Below are 12,606 nucleotides of genomic sequence, written 5' to 3'. Positions count from 1 at the left end.
TCCCCACGCCACCACTTAGGACTCTTCATGGAGCCTTCGTTTCCTCATCCATTCGGGTGTGAGGTGAAGATGTACGTGTCCCCCCCCACCCTCCGCCCGGGCTCGCAGGGACCCCACGGGGCACCCCCTCCCCACTCCGCGCCTCTTCCCAGGCCACAGCCCAGCAATTCTCGGCGCTTCCTCGCCGTTCCTCCGTCCTTTCATTCCCCGCAGCGTCCTGGCGGACTCGGTCAGCAAACCGCCGAGCTACTCCAGGCCGGCTTCCGGCGTCCTCCCAGGCCGCGTTGCCTAGGCGACGGGGGCGGGGTGAAACGACAGGGGCGGGGAACCCGAGGTGTGCGCAGGCGCTTCGTCTTTAATCTCGCGGGAGCCCTCAGACTATCGCGAGAACGGACTCCCGGAAGTTCCACGTCAGTGTGGGCGCCTGGTCAGCGCCGCCGGCGGGTCTCTGAGGAAGCTGCGTCGCCGGGAGCCAGCGAGGGCGCCGGGGCTCGGACCCACGCCGCCATGGTAGGTGGAGGCCTCGGCGGAGCCCCGCGCGGCCCCGGCCGGCTCCGCGGGCCTGCAGGGCTGACCGCGGCCTGACGTGGCGGTGAGGCCCGGAGGACGCCGGGCGCGGCCCGGCCTGGCGGCCCTGGCTGTGGAAGTCGGGGGAGGGGGGTCCCCGGCCCCCCTCGCCCGCGGCCGCACGGGCCTGGGGGTCGGTGGTGGGCGGGAAGGTCGAGACGCCGAAAACAAGCCCCGAGGCAGCTTTTTATTTTTGGGTGGTGGGCGCAGTAAAACCTCGAATTCTACCCTTAAAACGGCGACTCAGGTCGGGCCCTCCAGGTGGGGCTGGTTCTTTGACATGTCGAGCGATGGTGGGTGGACGGACTGACGGACGGACGGACTGACTGCAAAGCGGAATTGTTGTTGTTGTTGTCAGTCGTGGGGCTTGAACTCTGGGCCTGGGCGCTGTCCCTCAGCTCTTCAGCTCAAGGCGAGCACTCTAGCACTTGAGCCACAGCACCACTTCCGGCTTTCTGGTGGTTCATTGGAGATCAGAGTCTCATGGACTTTGATGCCCGGGCTGGCTTTGAACCCGGATCCTCAGACCTCAGCCTCCCGAGTAGCTAGGATGACAGGCGGGAGCCACCGGCGCCCGGCTTGGCAGCACGTTTTTATGAAATAATACTCTCGCTCTCAAACATGCGCCTTGCCCTCCCACCCCCAACCCCAAATACCTTTGCAGCAGAGCGTTAAGTTTGTAATAAAGGAGAAAATGCAAGACGGTAAGGTTACCTTTACCGAAACCGTTATGGGAATCTGTGTACGTGTATGTATGTAGTGGTACTGAGAGCAGGCGCTCCACCACTACCACACCACACCAGTCTTTTTACTTGGGTCAATTTTCAAATTGAGTGTTGCTTTTCACCCCCAGGTGCACCACCTCTTGAGCCAAACCACCAGCCCTTTTCACTTGGGTCAGTTTTCAAATAGGGTCTTGCTTTTTGCCCAAATGAGCCTGGAAGCACTTCTCCTGTGTGAGCTTGAATCACTACACCCAGCTTTTATCGGTTGAGTGGGGAGGAGGGGGGGGGGTGTCTCACTAACGTTTTGGCAGGGCAGGCCTGGAAGCAGGATCCTCTCAGACCTCATCTTCCGGGATACCTAGGATTCTGCCCAGCTGAAGTCAGAATTTTGATATTTGAATATTTTTTTCTCCCTTTTTTTATACTTGTTCTGAAGCATGAACAAAGGTTTGGAGCTTGAGGCTACAAGGAATAAAAATTAGAAATGTCTTATTTTCCAGTTAAAACATTAACATTTGTACAAAGCTACTTGTAGGGGAGCTGGGATGAAACCAAAGTTGATCCCTGGGGGAAACTGGTGAGCGTTAGGGATATTCCCTTAGGATAACCAGAGAACTGTTGGCGCAAGGAGCATTTAAGCTGTGAATGGTCCATCTTTTGCAAGATGGAAGGAGACATTGGGAGTTGATTAAGTGAACACCTAATCCTTTGTCCCAAAGTACAAAAAAGTCATCACTGAAATGTTGAAGGGAGTATTAGAGCAGAAGTGCTTCCCTGAAGTGATGGACGTTTTTTTGAATTGTAGTTGCATGGTTAGAATTGTAGTTGCATGGTTATTTGGTGGTGCACAGAGGGGTTTCCATTTCATGTCAGGTCACGAGTACATTTCTTTTTTTGGCAGTGTCACCGCTTTGTTTCCCCCTAGTTTCTCCCTCCTGTCCCTGTCCACAGTTGCATAGGTCGTTTTCCACATCGTGTATACTGAATACTATTACTGCATTTGTTCACCCTTCTTTCTGTGCCCCCCTTTTGCCCCACCCCCATCCACCACCAACAAAAACTCATGTTTCCATTTCCTGGAATTCATTTTGATAATTTTTTTTTTGTGGTCAAAATGGGGCTTGAACTCTGGGCCTGGGCACTGTCCCTAGGCTCTTCAGCTCAAGGCTAGTGCTCTACCACTTGAGCCACGGCACCACTTCGGTTTTCTGGTGGTCTCTTGGAGATAAGAGTCTCACAGTCTTACCTGCTTGGGCTGGCTTTGAACCTCAATCCTCAGATCTCAGCCTCCTGAGTAGCTAGAATTACAGGTGTGAGCCACCGGCGCCCAGCTGATTAATATTATATTAAATGTTTAAAGGAGTTACACCTTTGGGTTTCTTCCTTGGGGCATCCTCCTTTGGTCAATTTTTGTGAATGTGTAGAGTCTGTATAAGTTATCATGTCCACTTGTATTTTAGATCTAGCTTCAACATATGAGAGGAAACAACAGTTTGTTTCTCTGAGCTTGGCTGACTTTATGTAACTTGATTTGTTATAGGTCCATCCGTTTCCCTGCAAATGCCTTAGTGTTCTTTCTGATGGATTAGTAAAAATGTGTATATGTGCCACATTTTCTTGATCCACTCATCTATTGTAGGGCACCTAGGCTGTGTCCTTAAGTTGTGAATAGTGCAGCAATAAACATGGATATACAAATTGCTTTACCGTATCCTGACTTGTATTGTTTGGGTACATGCCCAGGAGTGGTACAGACAGGTCATAGGGAAGTTCTATGTTTAGTTTTTTGAGGAACCTCCAATTGCTTACATCCCCACTAGCATTTGTTGTTATTTGAATTCACTGTGTTGGCCAGTTTATCTGGGGTGAAATGGAATCTCAGTTGTTTTGATGTGCTTTTTTTTTTTAATGGGCAGGGATATTGAGCATTTCCTCAGGCATTACCATTTTTCTGAGAAGTCTCTCTTTAGCTTCTTTGCTTATTTATTGATTGGTTTATTAGTTTTGTGGGGGTGTTAATTTATTTATTTTTATTTTTTTGTCGGTCGTGGGGCTTGAACTCTGGGCCTGAGTGCCGTCCCTCAGCTCTTCAGCTCAAGGCTAGCACTCTACCACTTGAGCCACAGCGCCACTTCCGGCTTTTTTCTTTTTGCTTATGTGGTGCTGAGGAATGGAACCCAGGGCCTCAGGCATGCAAGGCAAGCACTTTACTACTGAGCCACCTTCCCAGCCTCTGTTGGCTGTCTTTCTAGTTTGGCAACTGGATCCTTTGCTGTGCAGAATTTATTTTGATGCAATCCCATTTATCATGTCTCTCTGCTATATGCTGTGCCCCTGGGACACTTTTTTTCAAAGAGTTCCTGCCTATGCTTATAAGTTCTATGGTTTCTCCCATTCCACTTTGAAATAGTTTCAAAGTTTCAGGTCTGACATTGATCCACTTTGAATTGATATTGGTGCATGGTGACAAACAAGGATCCAGTTTTAGTTTTCTACATGTAGATGTATTAATGGACTTCTTTAATTTTTTTTTTTAAATAACTGGGGTGTGTGCTTTGAGGACCTGTGGAAGTATGTTGGGGTTGTTCGGAGTTCCTGGTCCACTTTCTGAAGCATCATTTTTACCCAGCAATCAACATTGCTTTTCACAAAATGCATGGTTTACATGGTTAATGAAGGAAAAGTATTATGTAGTGGCTGCCACCAAGGTTCCTGGCACAGACACTTGGTGTTTATTGGCTTGGAGGAGACCAGAAAAAAAAAGTTAAAATTTGTGATATTCATTAGTAGGGGGGAAAAAGTCTGGGATGTTTAAAGTAAAAGGTTCTACTGTCCTTCAATTAGCAATGGCTACATGACAGCTAGGAAGTTTTAGGACAGAAAGATAAAACAGTGGGAACATTTTTGAGGCAATTGAAGAGTTAGAGAACTCAAACCCTGTAAGGTAAAAGTTGTGGCTAACGGTGACGGAGGTGTGTAGAGAAGTTAAAAGCAAGTCTGAAGTACCAGTGACCCAGAATTGATAGACAAGCAGGATGCCTGTGAGGTGATCTGCTCAGGATAGTGTTCATCTCTGCTAGATAGGTCTTCACTTTACATGGAAAAGTGACCTTCCATTTCTGCTGCATTCCAGGAAGGGCATAGCATGGGGACAGGATAGGATCTTAGACTTGCCAGAGAAGCTGTTAGCTTGTGTTTAAGACCTGTTGAAGGGAATTTATTTTTATTTTATTTGTGGGTCATGGGTTTGAATTCAGGGCCTGGGCACTGTCCGTGAGTTCTTTTGCTCAAGGCTAGTGCTCTTATCACGTGGAGCCATAGGGCCACTTCTGGGTTTTGAGTGGTTAATTGGAGATAAGAGTCTCATTGGACCTTTTTTTTTTTTTTTTTTTTGGCCCTGGCTGGCTTTGAACCATAATCCTCAGATCTCAGTCTCTTGAGTAGCTAGGATTACAGGCATGAGCCACCAGCGCCCAGCTGGAAATGTATTATAAGTTGGTCTTTTTTCACCTTGCCTGCAAGACATTTAAACCTGTTGGCCCTAGGGCATCATGATCTGCAACAAATTAATGTTTCTTCTAGAATGGCATCCTGGAGAGAACTGAGAAGATAAGCTATTTTCTATTTTGGTATGCAGAAAGGGAATCTGGTTGAAAAGGGCTGTTTTAAGCTTACAGTTTCATGTCTAGAAAATATTTTTGTTTAAAATTGTTCAGTAGGTTTTTGTAAGTTACTCATTAAAATAGTACAGACATTTCCTTTGACTCCAGAGACCTACATGGACTAACCCTCATCAGTCATGCACTAGGTACCTAGCTAGCATTTACTAATAATTTTTGCTAAAACTGCTCTTCTGTGAATAGCCAATTTAATATTATGGCTAATATATAATTCTAGGGTTTCATGAATAACAATGAGTAATATTCTCTAATACACCTGTGACTTTGGCACAGTTACGATTTAGAAAGTAAAATTTGTTTAATAGTTTATAAACTACAGGCACTTAAGTATGATCTGCAACCCCTTAGAAGTCCCTGTTACTCTTGTAAGAGGTCCACAGATTGAAGCATTTTTCTCATAGTAAGATTCAGTCAGCCGGGCACAGTGGCTCACAGTAGCTGTTACCCTAGCTACCCAAGAGACTGAGATCTGAAGATCGTGGTGCAAAGTTAGCCCAGGCAGGAAAGTCCATGAGACTCTTCTCTCTAATTAACCACCAAAAGGCTTCAATTGGAGCTGTGCTCAAGTGGTAAAATGCTAGCCTTGAGCAAAAAAGCTCACACATAGCACCCAGGACCTGAGTTCAAGCCCCAGGACTAGCACACACAGACAGATGCTATGTCAGCTGTTTTTTTTCTTTCTTTTTATTTTTTTATTTTTATTTTTATTTTTTATTTTTTTGGGTCCAGTCATGGGGCCTGAACTCTGGGCCTGGGCACTGTCCCTCAGCTCTTCAGCTCAAAGCTAGCGCTCTACCACTTGAGCCACAGCGCCACTTCTGGCTTTTTTTCTTTTTGCTTATGTGGTGCTGAGGAATCGAACACAGGGCCTTGAGCATGCAAGGCAAGTGCTTCCCAGCCCCTCTTTCTTTCTTTTTAATACTGACTGGTGGTATAGAAGGAAAACCTGCTCATCTGAGCACCAAATCATACTGGGAAAAGAAAAAGATACATATAAAGCTGGCCTGGTAGGCAGTTAAGAGAGAGAATGCAGGCCAGAGAGGAGGAGGAGGAAGGGGAAAGAGGAGGGGGAGAGAGATAGGGAGGGAGGGAGGGTCAGTGATTCTAGGGTGGCCTCATAAATACAAGTAGATAGAGTCCAAGCTGGCCTCAGACTTACTATGGAGCTCAGACTAGCTTTGAACTTGAAATCCTCCTGCCTCAGCCTGTCAATACTATATTTTTGGCTGCCATACTTTTCACTAGGCATTGGTGAAACAAGAAAGTGTGATGGTTAAGAAAAAGGTTGTTGCAAGACTCACTAGAAACAATGACAAGGGTGCTGAGACTGGATTGTTGGGTAGACATATTCTAAAACTGAAAGAAGTTTACTAGTTCCCCTTATGGTATTTGTTGCTGATAAAGTTAGAGCTTTCAAGTGAATAGTCTAATTTTAAAAAACTTCTATTCTTGAATTTGATGGATTTCTAATGAAAGTAGAAGTGGGCAGGGTAGTGATATTAACAAATGTGATCTTTTAATACAGTTTAACAATATGTCAACATTTGCAAAACTTCCATGCCTGTGAACCAATTCAAACCAGGCATGAGTGAAAGACCCACTAGAAGCACTGGACTTTAACAGTATAAACAGTTCATTGATGTGGTTTCAGATTCTGAAGTGTATCTTTTAAGACTCTGTTACTTCCAGAAGTTAAATGTAGTATAGAAGAAAGTCCTGTTCTTTCAGAAATGATCATTTTTCTGACTCCCATTGGTGTGGAGATGGATGTTTGCTGCTTGTTTTTGGTACACAGCAAGTTTACCACAGAGTTGGTAATCTAGCTGTAATCCTAGCTCCTCAAGAGCCCGAGATCTGAGGATTGAGGTTTGAAGTCTGCTGGGGTGGGCAAAGACACTCCAGCAAACGAGCAAAAAGTCTGAAGTGGAGAGGCCGGAGGTGGTCCTAAGTGGTAGAATCCAAAAGCTAATGGGCAAAAATGTGAGGTCCTGAGTTCAAACTCCTGTACTGGTACTACCAAAAAAATCACACATGCGCACGCGCACGCGCGCGCACACACACACACACACACACAGAGTTTATGGGCCTCTTAATACAGGGTTTGTAGTTGAGCTCTCACTGACATGATTTGTTTGACTCAGCAATTTAGTTTTCTTTTTGTCATCTCCACAGCCTCTCCGCCTTGATATCAAGAGAAAGCTGACTGCTAGATCAGACCGCGTGAAGAGTGTGGACTTGCACCCCACAGAGCCATGGATGTTGGCGAGTCTCTACAATGGCAGCGTGTGCGTCTGGAACCATGAAACCCAGGTGGGACTTTGCAAGGTGTTTATTAGGAGTAAAATACTGGGTAGTCAGTAGAAGAGCTCTGACAGTGATCCTGCAGCCAAGTGCTGCCTGCATTCCCATCAGTGAGGGCTAGCTCCTGGAAGAGCTGTGTGGAACATGTCACATACACAGGGTGTTGAGTGAGGAACCTGACGGCTTGCTTTAGATAAAGTTAATACTGTTAGTTCATAGTTAATTTTCTATTGTGACTCTTGTATCATTAGAATTTTTATTTTCACTTATTTTTCTTTTTCCAAATATAATGATAGCAGGAAGCTTCAATCACACAGAAATACCTGTTGTCATGTCAGTATGTCACTTGTGGTGACATCCTGGACTCTGCCTCTTACAGTGTGCTCACTGCAGGCCACATTGTTCCCCCTATGTATGTAAGGGAGCTGCAAGCCAGCCTATCTTGCGTTTGTCACAGTCTGTTAATATTTTTTGCTTCAAACCAGATAGCATATTGGTAGCACTGAGCTATACAGTTATGTATTACGGAGTTGTTAGTCCCAGCTTCCAGAGTGAAATTCTGGAAATCTAGATAAAACTCACAATTAAGGAATTTTAAGATGGCAAAAATAGGATCAGAGATCCATGGTCAGGAGTTAACCTAAAGCACCTGTACATCTTACACTAACTGCAGTGATACCACAGTGATCGCCTCCAGCCCATTCTGCAATGTGTTGTCCTCTGCCACATCTCAGGGCTGATGACATTGCCTGGCACATAGTAAGTGCTCAATATTTGTTGAATTGCTAGAGTAAGGCTATCGCTAATTCAGAATTTCTCATCAAGTCCTTACTTTTTTCTTTTTGCCAGTCCTGGGGCTTGAACTTAAGGCCTGGGTGCTGTCCCTGAGCCTCTTTGCGATTAAGGCGAGCACTCTACCATTTGAGCCACAGCACCACTTGCAGCTTTTTCTGAGTAGTTTATTGAAGATAAGAGTCCCAAGAGGACTTTTCTATCTGGGCTGGCTTCAAACTGTGATCCTCAGATCTCAGCCTCCTGAATAGCTAGGATTACAGGCATGAGACAAGGGCATCCAACAGAAGTCTTTATTTTCTGACATTGTGTGTTGGTTGTTTTTGAGCACGTAGCTTTTCCTCTTCGCTAGAAGCTTGGCTGCCAGGCTGTGGCAACCACATTTGTACCAATGAAGGCATAGTTCAGTGCTGTTCTGTGGCTGGCTTGTTGACTACTCTATATGGATACAGGTGGATGTCTTGTTTGAGTCATTTCTGGCTCAGAAATACACCACACACCAGTTGTTGGGATGCAGTGGTGGAGATGATCTATATCTTTGTTGAGCTGAGAGAAAGAGTGAAGTTAATCGCATAATCATGGTGTATGGTTACAAAGGGAGCAAGTTTCCATGGGTAGGTTTTCCAGGGAGGGGGCCAGGAGTAAAGATGAGACTGGGAGTAGCCAAAGGAAAGAGGCTGAGGTGGAGAAGGAGAAGGGCCAGAGCATGAAGACCTGGGACACACTCGGAGACATTGCCTACTTGTTTTAATGTCTTCTTTTCAGACCTGTTAAAGGACAGGTGATTGGTCTTTTATTTTCATGTTAGATTTTCATCATTTGGGCTGAGCATTTTTGAATTAGAGGTGATCTAACTCAGGTGTTTTAAGTACAGCAGACAGATTTTTCAGTTATTTTCTCATAACTCAGTGTATATATTCTTGTTCAATTTTGAAGACCCTGGTGAAAACGTTTGAAGTGTGTGACCTTCCTGTTCGAGCCGCCAAATTCGTTGCAAGGAAGAACTGGGTTGTCACCGGAGCGGTACGTAATTAAAAATCACGAATCTTGAGTTGGTCAGCAGTGGTGTAAGCTAGTTGCAGTGTCCTGATGTGTTCATTTTAGTGACTGATTTGAAGCATGGGAGTTAATCTTTCATTCAGCTCACTACAGCAATGGTGATGGCTTTTTCATTCCCACTGCCAGGATGACATGCAGATCAGAGTGTTCAATTACAACACCCTGGAGAGAGTTCATATGTTTGAAGCACACTCGGACTACATCCGCTGTATTGCCGTTCATCCCACCCAGCCGTTCATTCTGACTAGCAGTGGTAAGAGATGACCTCTTTTGGTCACACTGGGGAATCCATTTTCCTTCAGTGACACCGGGCTATTCTTTAACTGCTGTTGTACGTAGACTTCTAATTCCAGGCAGAGCCTTTAAGCCATTCTCGTCCATTACTGGGCTATTGATTCTGCTCGCTTTTGTATTGTAATGAAATATCAGCTGCATTTAGGATTGTATAGCAGTGGCTTGAATCCTGTCAGAAAAGATCTGCAGGTCTAGATGTTGAAGCCTCTGCTGAACACAGAGCTTGTTAACAAGCTCAGGAGTGAGTTGGCTGATGGCCACAGATGTGGCTGTCTTACCCTATTTAAGATGAGTTTGCTCCGTGGTGGCCTGTATGAAACAGTAGACCTTGGGGAGTATAATTAAAACAAGTAGTGCTGAGCTGATAATAGCTCTTTAAAACACTCTCAAATTAAAAATGGAAAACTTTTAGCCTGGCACCAGTGTCTCACGCCTGTAATCCTAACTACTCAGGGGACTGAGACTGTGGTTTGAAGTCAACTCAGACAGACAAATCTGAGAGACTCTTATCTCCAATTAACCACCAAAAAGCTGGAAGTGGAATTATGGCTCAAGTGATAGAGCATTAGCTTTGAGTGAAAAAGCTAAGGGACAACACCTAGGCCCTTGCCAGGCACCAGTGGCTCATGCCTATAATCCTAGCTACCCAGGAGGCTGAGATGTGAGGATTACCATTCAAAGCTAGCCTGGGCAGAAAACTGGAAGTGGCACTGTGGCTGAGGTGGTAGAGCGCTAGCCTTGAGCTGAAGAGATGAGGGACAGCACCCAGGCCTATGATCACCTACGATCACCAAAAAAAAAAAAAAGCACCCAGGCCCTGAGCTCAAGCCCCAATACCAGCATGCACACATGCACACACATACACACAAAATTGAGTTTATTACCAGTCTTAAACGAGCACATACTTATTCTCTCAATAGTTATTACCATCTTTCAGTTATACTTAGATTCTAATAAAACTTGTATTATTGTTTGTATAATTCTTTGAAGCCCACTTAGTTCTTTTATTTTTATGGAATTTGTGTCAGTAATTTATTTTACCTACATTTTTCTACAGAGTTAAATTTGTACCTAGGATAGATAGGAATTGAGAGCAGTTTTTCAATTTTGATTTTATTCTGTAAGTCACGAAGTGTGAGATTTGAGTTAGGTTGGCCCAAAGACTCTCTCTGAGTCTTATATTGCAGCTAACTCGAGACTTTCTTTTGACCTAGATGACATGCTTATTAAGCTCTGGGACTGGGATAAAAAATGGTCCTGCTCACAAGTGTTTGAAGGCCACACACACTACGTAATGCAGATTGTGATTAACCCCAAAGATAACAACCAGTTTGCCAGCGCATCTCTGGACAGGACCATCAAGGTGCGTGTTCTCTGTGTTTGTGAAGTAAACTTGGCCATCTTAAGGTTTGTTTCAGAAGCTCGTCATGATCAGAAAGGCTTGTTCTATTGAGAAGAATATTGTGGCAGCTCTGCTTTTACTGAAGGAACATTTCTCTATGAGGCACAATCCACAGTAAGACATTTTTAGCCTCTAGAAACACCAAATTAGAAAAATTCTTAGTCCTCTCTGTCCTCTCCCGCTAGTGTATACACTGTTGATCTCTCTCATTAATCTCTCTCTTGTATTGAAATTCTGTCAGCGTCCAGCCTTCCTTTCCCCCTACTCTCCCAGCTGTCTGCCTGCTTCGATTCCACAGTCCAGAAGCTGCAGTGTGGAATAAGACCTTATTGCGGGGCTAGTCTAATGTTATAAGAAATCTCTACAACTGTTTTTGCTATTTTCCATAGAACCTTCCCTTCACCAGCTCTTGCCTCTGCCTGCAAGCCTTAGAACTCTGCCTGTTTGATTTATTTTTCTCTGGAGAGCTACCCAGCTTTGAGGACTTAGTGTAAAAATCTATTCTGTCAGGCCCCACTGCCTCTAGACTCGGTTTTGCTTACCTCATTCATCCCATTGCTTCTGTGATGCCCTTTCTTACATGGTGTCATGATTATCCTGTTTGGGGAAGCCTGTACCCCCAAAATACTGGATGTCTGGGGCAGGATCTGTGTGCTTCCTCCCGCTCCCAAGCAGATGCTCAGCAGCAAACAGAGCCGTCTCCCCTCCACCAGGTGCTCAGTGTGGTGAGAACAGTCAACTCCAGTTTCCATGAGAAGATTTAAAACAAGTCTAAATGCATCAACTTAAAAGTACATTCACTTTTGCTTACACATTTGCTTATGTAGATATAACATTTTTATTAATTTCTCTCTAGCTTGCACAAACTGTTTCATATCTGATCTTCCCTTTTCTCTCCCTATTTGTGGAATTGTCCTTGCTTTTGATACAGGTTGGAATCTTTGAAATTAGCTTTAAATTTTACTAAATTAGGTTTATTGTGAGCACAGGAGTTACCTTTGGCTCAAGAAATGTTTGCATGGTGAACATTTTATTCCCTATCTCTAAGCTCCCCACAGGCCTTTCTGTGTGGAACAACTGTGGGAACTCAGTTGTAACAGTGAAACTCATTAATATTTAAAATTTCTCCAATTAAGTGGTGTTTCCTCCCCCCCCCCCAGTACATGTAACTACACCCAGTCTCATTAGGTTTATAGTAATAAGCCTTCCACAAAACCATCACATCGCTTTAAAGTTTCTCAACGTGCTGAGCATCTCAGTTCCCAGGCACCAGCTAAATTCACAATGAGGAAGAAAGCCTGGAAGTCAGCGTTTTCGGGAAGCATTAGTGATTCTTCCTCCTAAAAGTTCGAGTGAATCAAGAAAGAAAATCAACTAATAGCTGAATCAGAGAGCATTCCTTAGCTTCTCTCTGCTGGGCTTTGGCGTGTCGTGTCCTCTGGTCTATCAGAAGGGTGTGGTGGGGAAGGGGGAGTCTCCCATCCCAGAGGGCTGATGTGACTTGACCCTGTTGCCTTCTGCAGGTGTGGCAGCTCGGCTCCTCCTCACCAAACTTCACTCTGGAGGGACATGAGAAAGGCGTGAACTGCATTGATTACTACAGCGGTGGTGACAAGCCATACCTCATTTCAGGTGCAGATGACCGGCTTGTTAAAATATGGGATTATCAGGTACAGTTTCTTCATAACATTCCTTTCTGTGTGATACACGTGGCATTTGCTGTTTCTATTAATGTTTGAATCTTACAACTCCCATGACGTAACTTACGTCTCTATTTAACCAAAAC

General features: G+C 44.9%; 1 protein-coding gene across 1 annotated transcript in view; it reads left to right on the top strand.

The window, feature by feature from the left end:
- Positions 1–403: 403 nt before the first annotated feature.
- Copb2 (coatomer protein complex, subunit beta 2 (beta prime)) overlaps positions 404–12,606 on the top strand; it is a 21,694-nt gene continuing 9,491 nt past the window's right edge. The window contains exons 1-6 of the mRNA XM_013034672.1: positions 404–510; positions 7,145–7,282; positions 9,002–9,088; positions 9,251–9,377; positions 10,633–10,781; positions 12,344–12,490. Coding sequence (XP_012890126.1) covers positions 508–510; positions 7,145–7,282; positions 9,002–9,088; positions 9,251–9,377; positions 10,633–10,781; positions 12,344–12,490 — 651 coding nt within the window. The 5' untranslated portion in view covers positions 404–507. The remainder of the gene's footprint in view (positions 511–7,144; positions 7,283–9,001; positions 9,089–9,250; positions 9,378–10,632; positions 10,782–12,343; positions 12,491–12,606) is intronic.

Source organism: Dipodomys ordii, unplaced genomic scaffold (genome assembly GCF_000151885.1).
Source record: "Dipodomys ordii isolate 6190 unplaced genomic scaffold, Dord_2.0 Scaffold193, whole genome shotgun sequence".
Taxonomy (NCBI): domain Eukaryota; kingdom Metazoa; phylum Chordata; class Mammalia; order Rodentia; family Heteromyidae; genus Dipodomys; species Dipodomys ordii.
The sequence above is the reverse complement of the archived record's forward strand: the minus strand, read 5'-3'. Positions and strand labels throughout refer to the sequence as shown.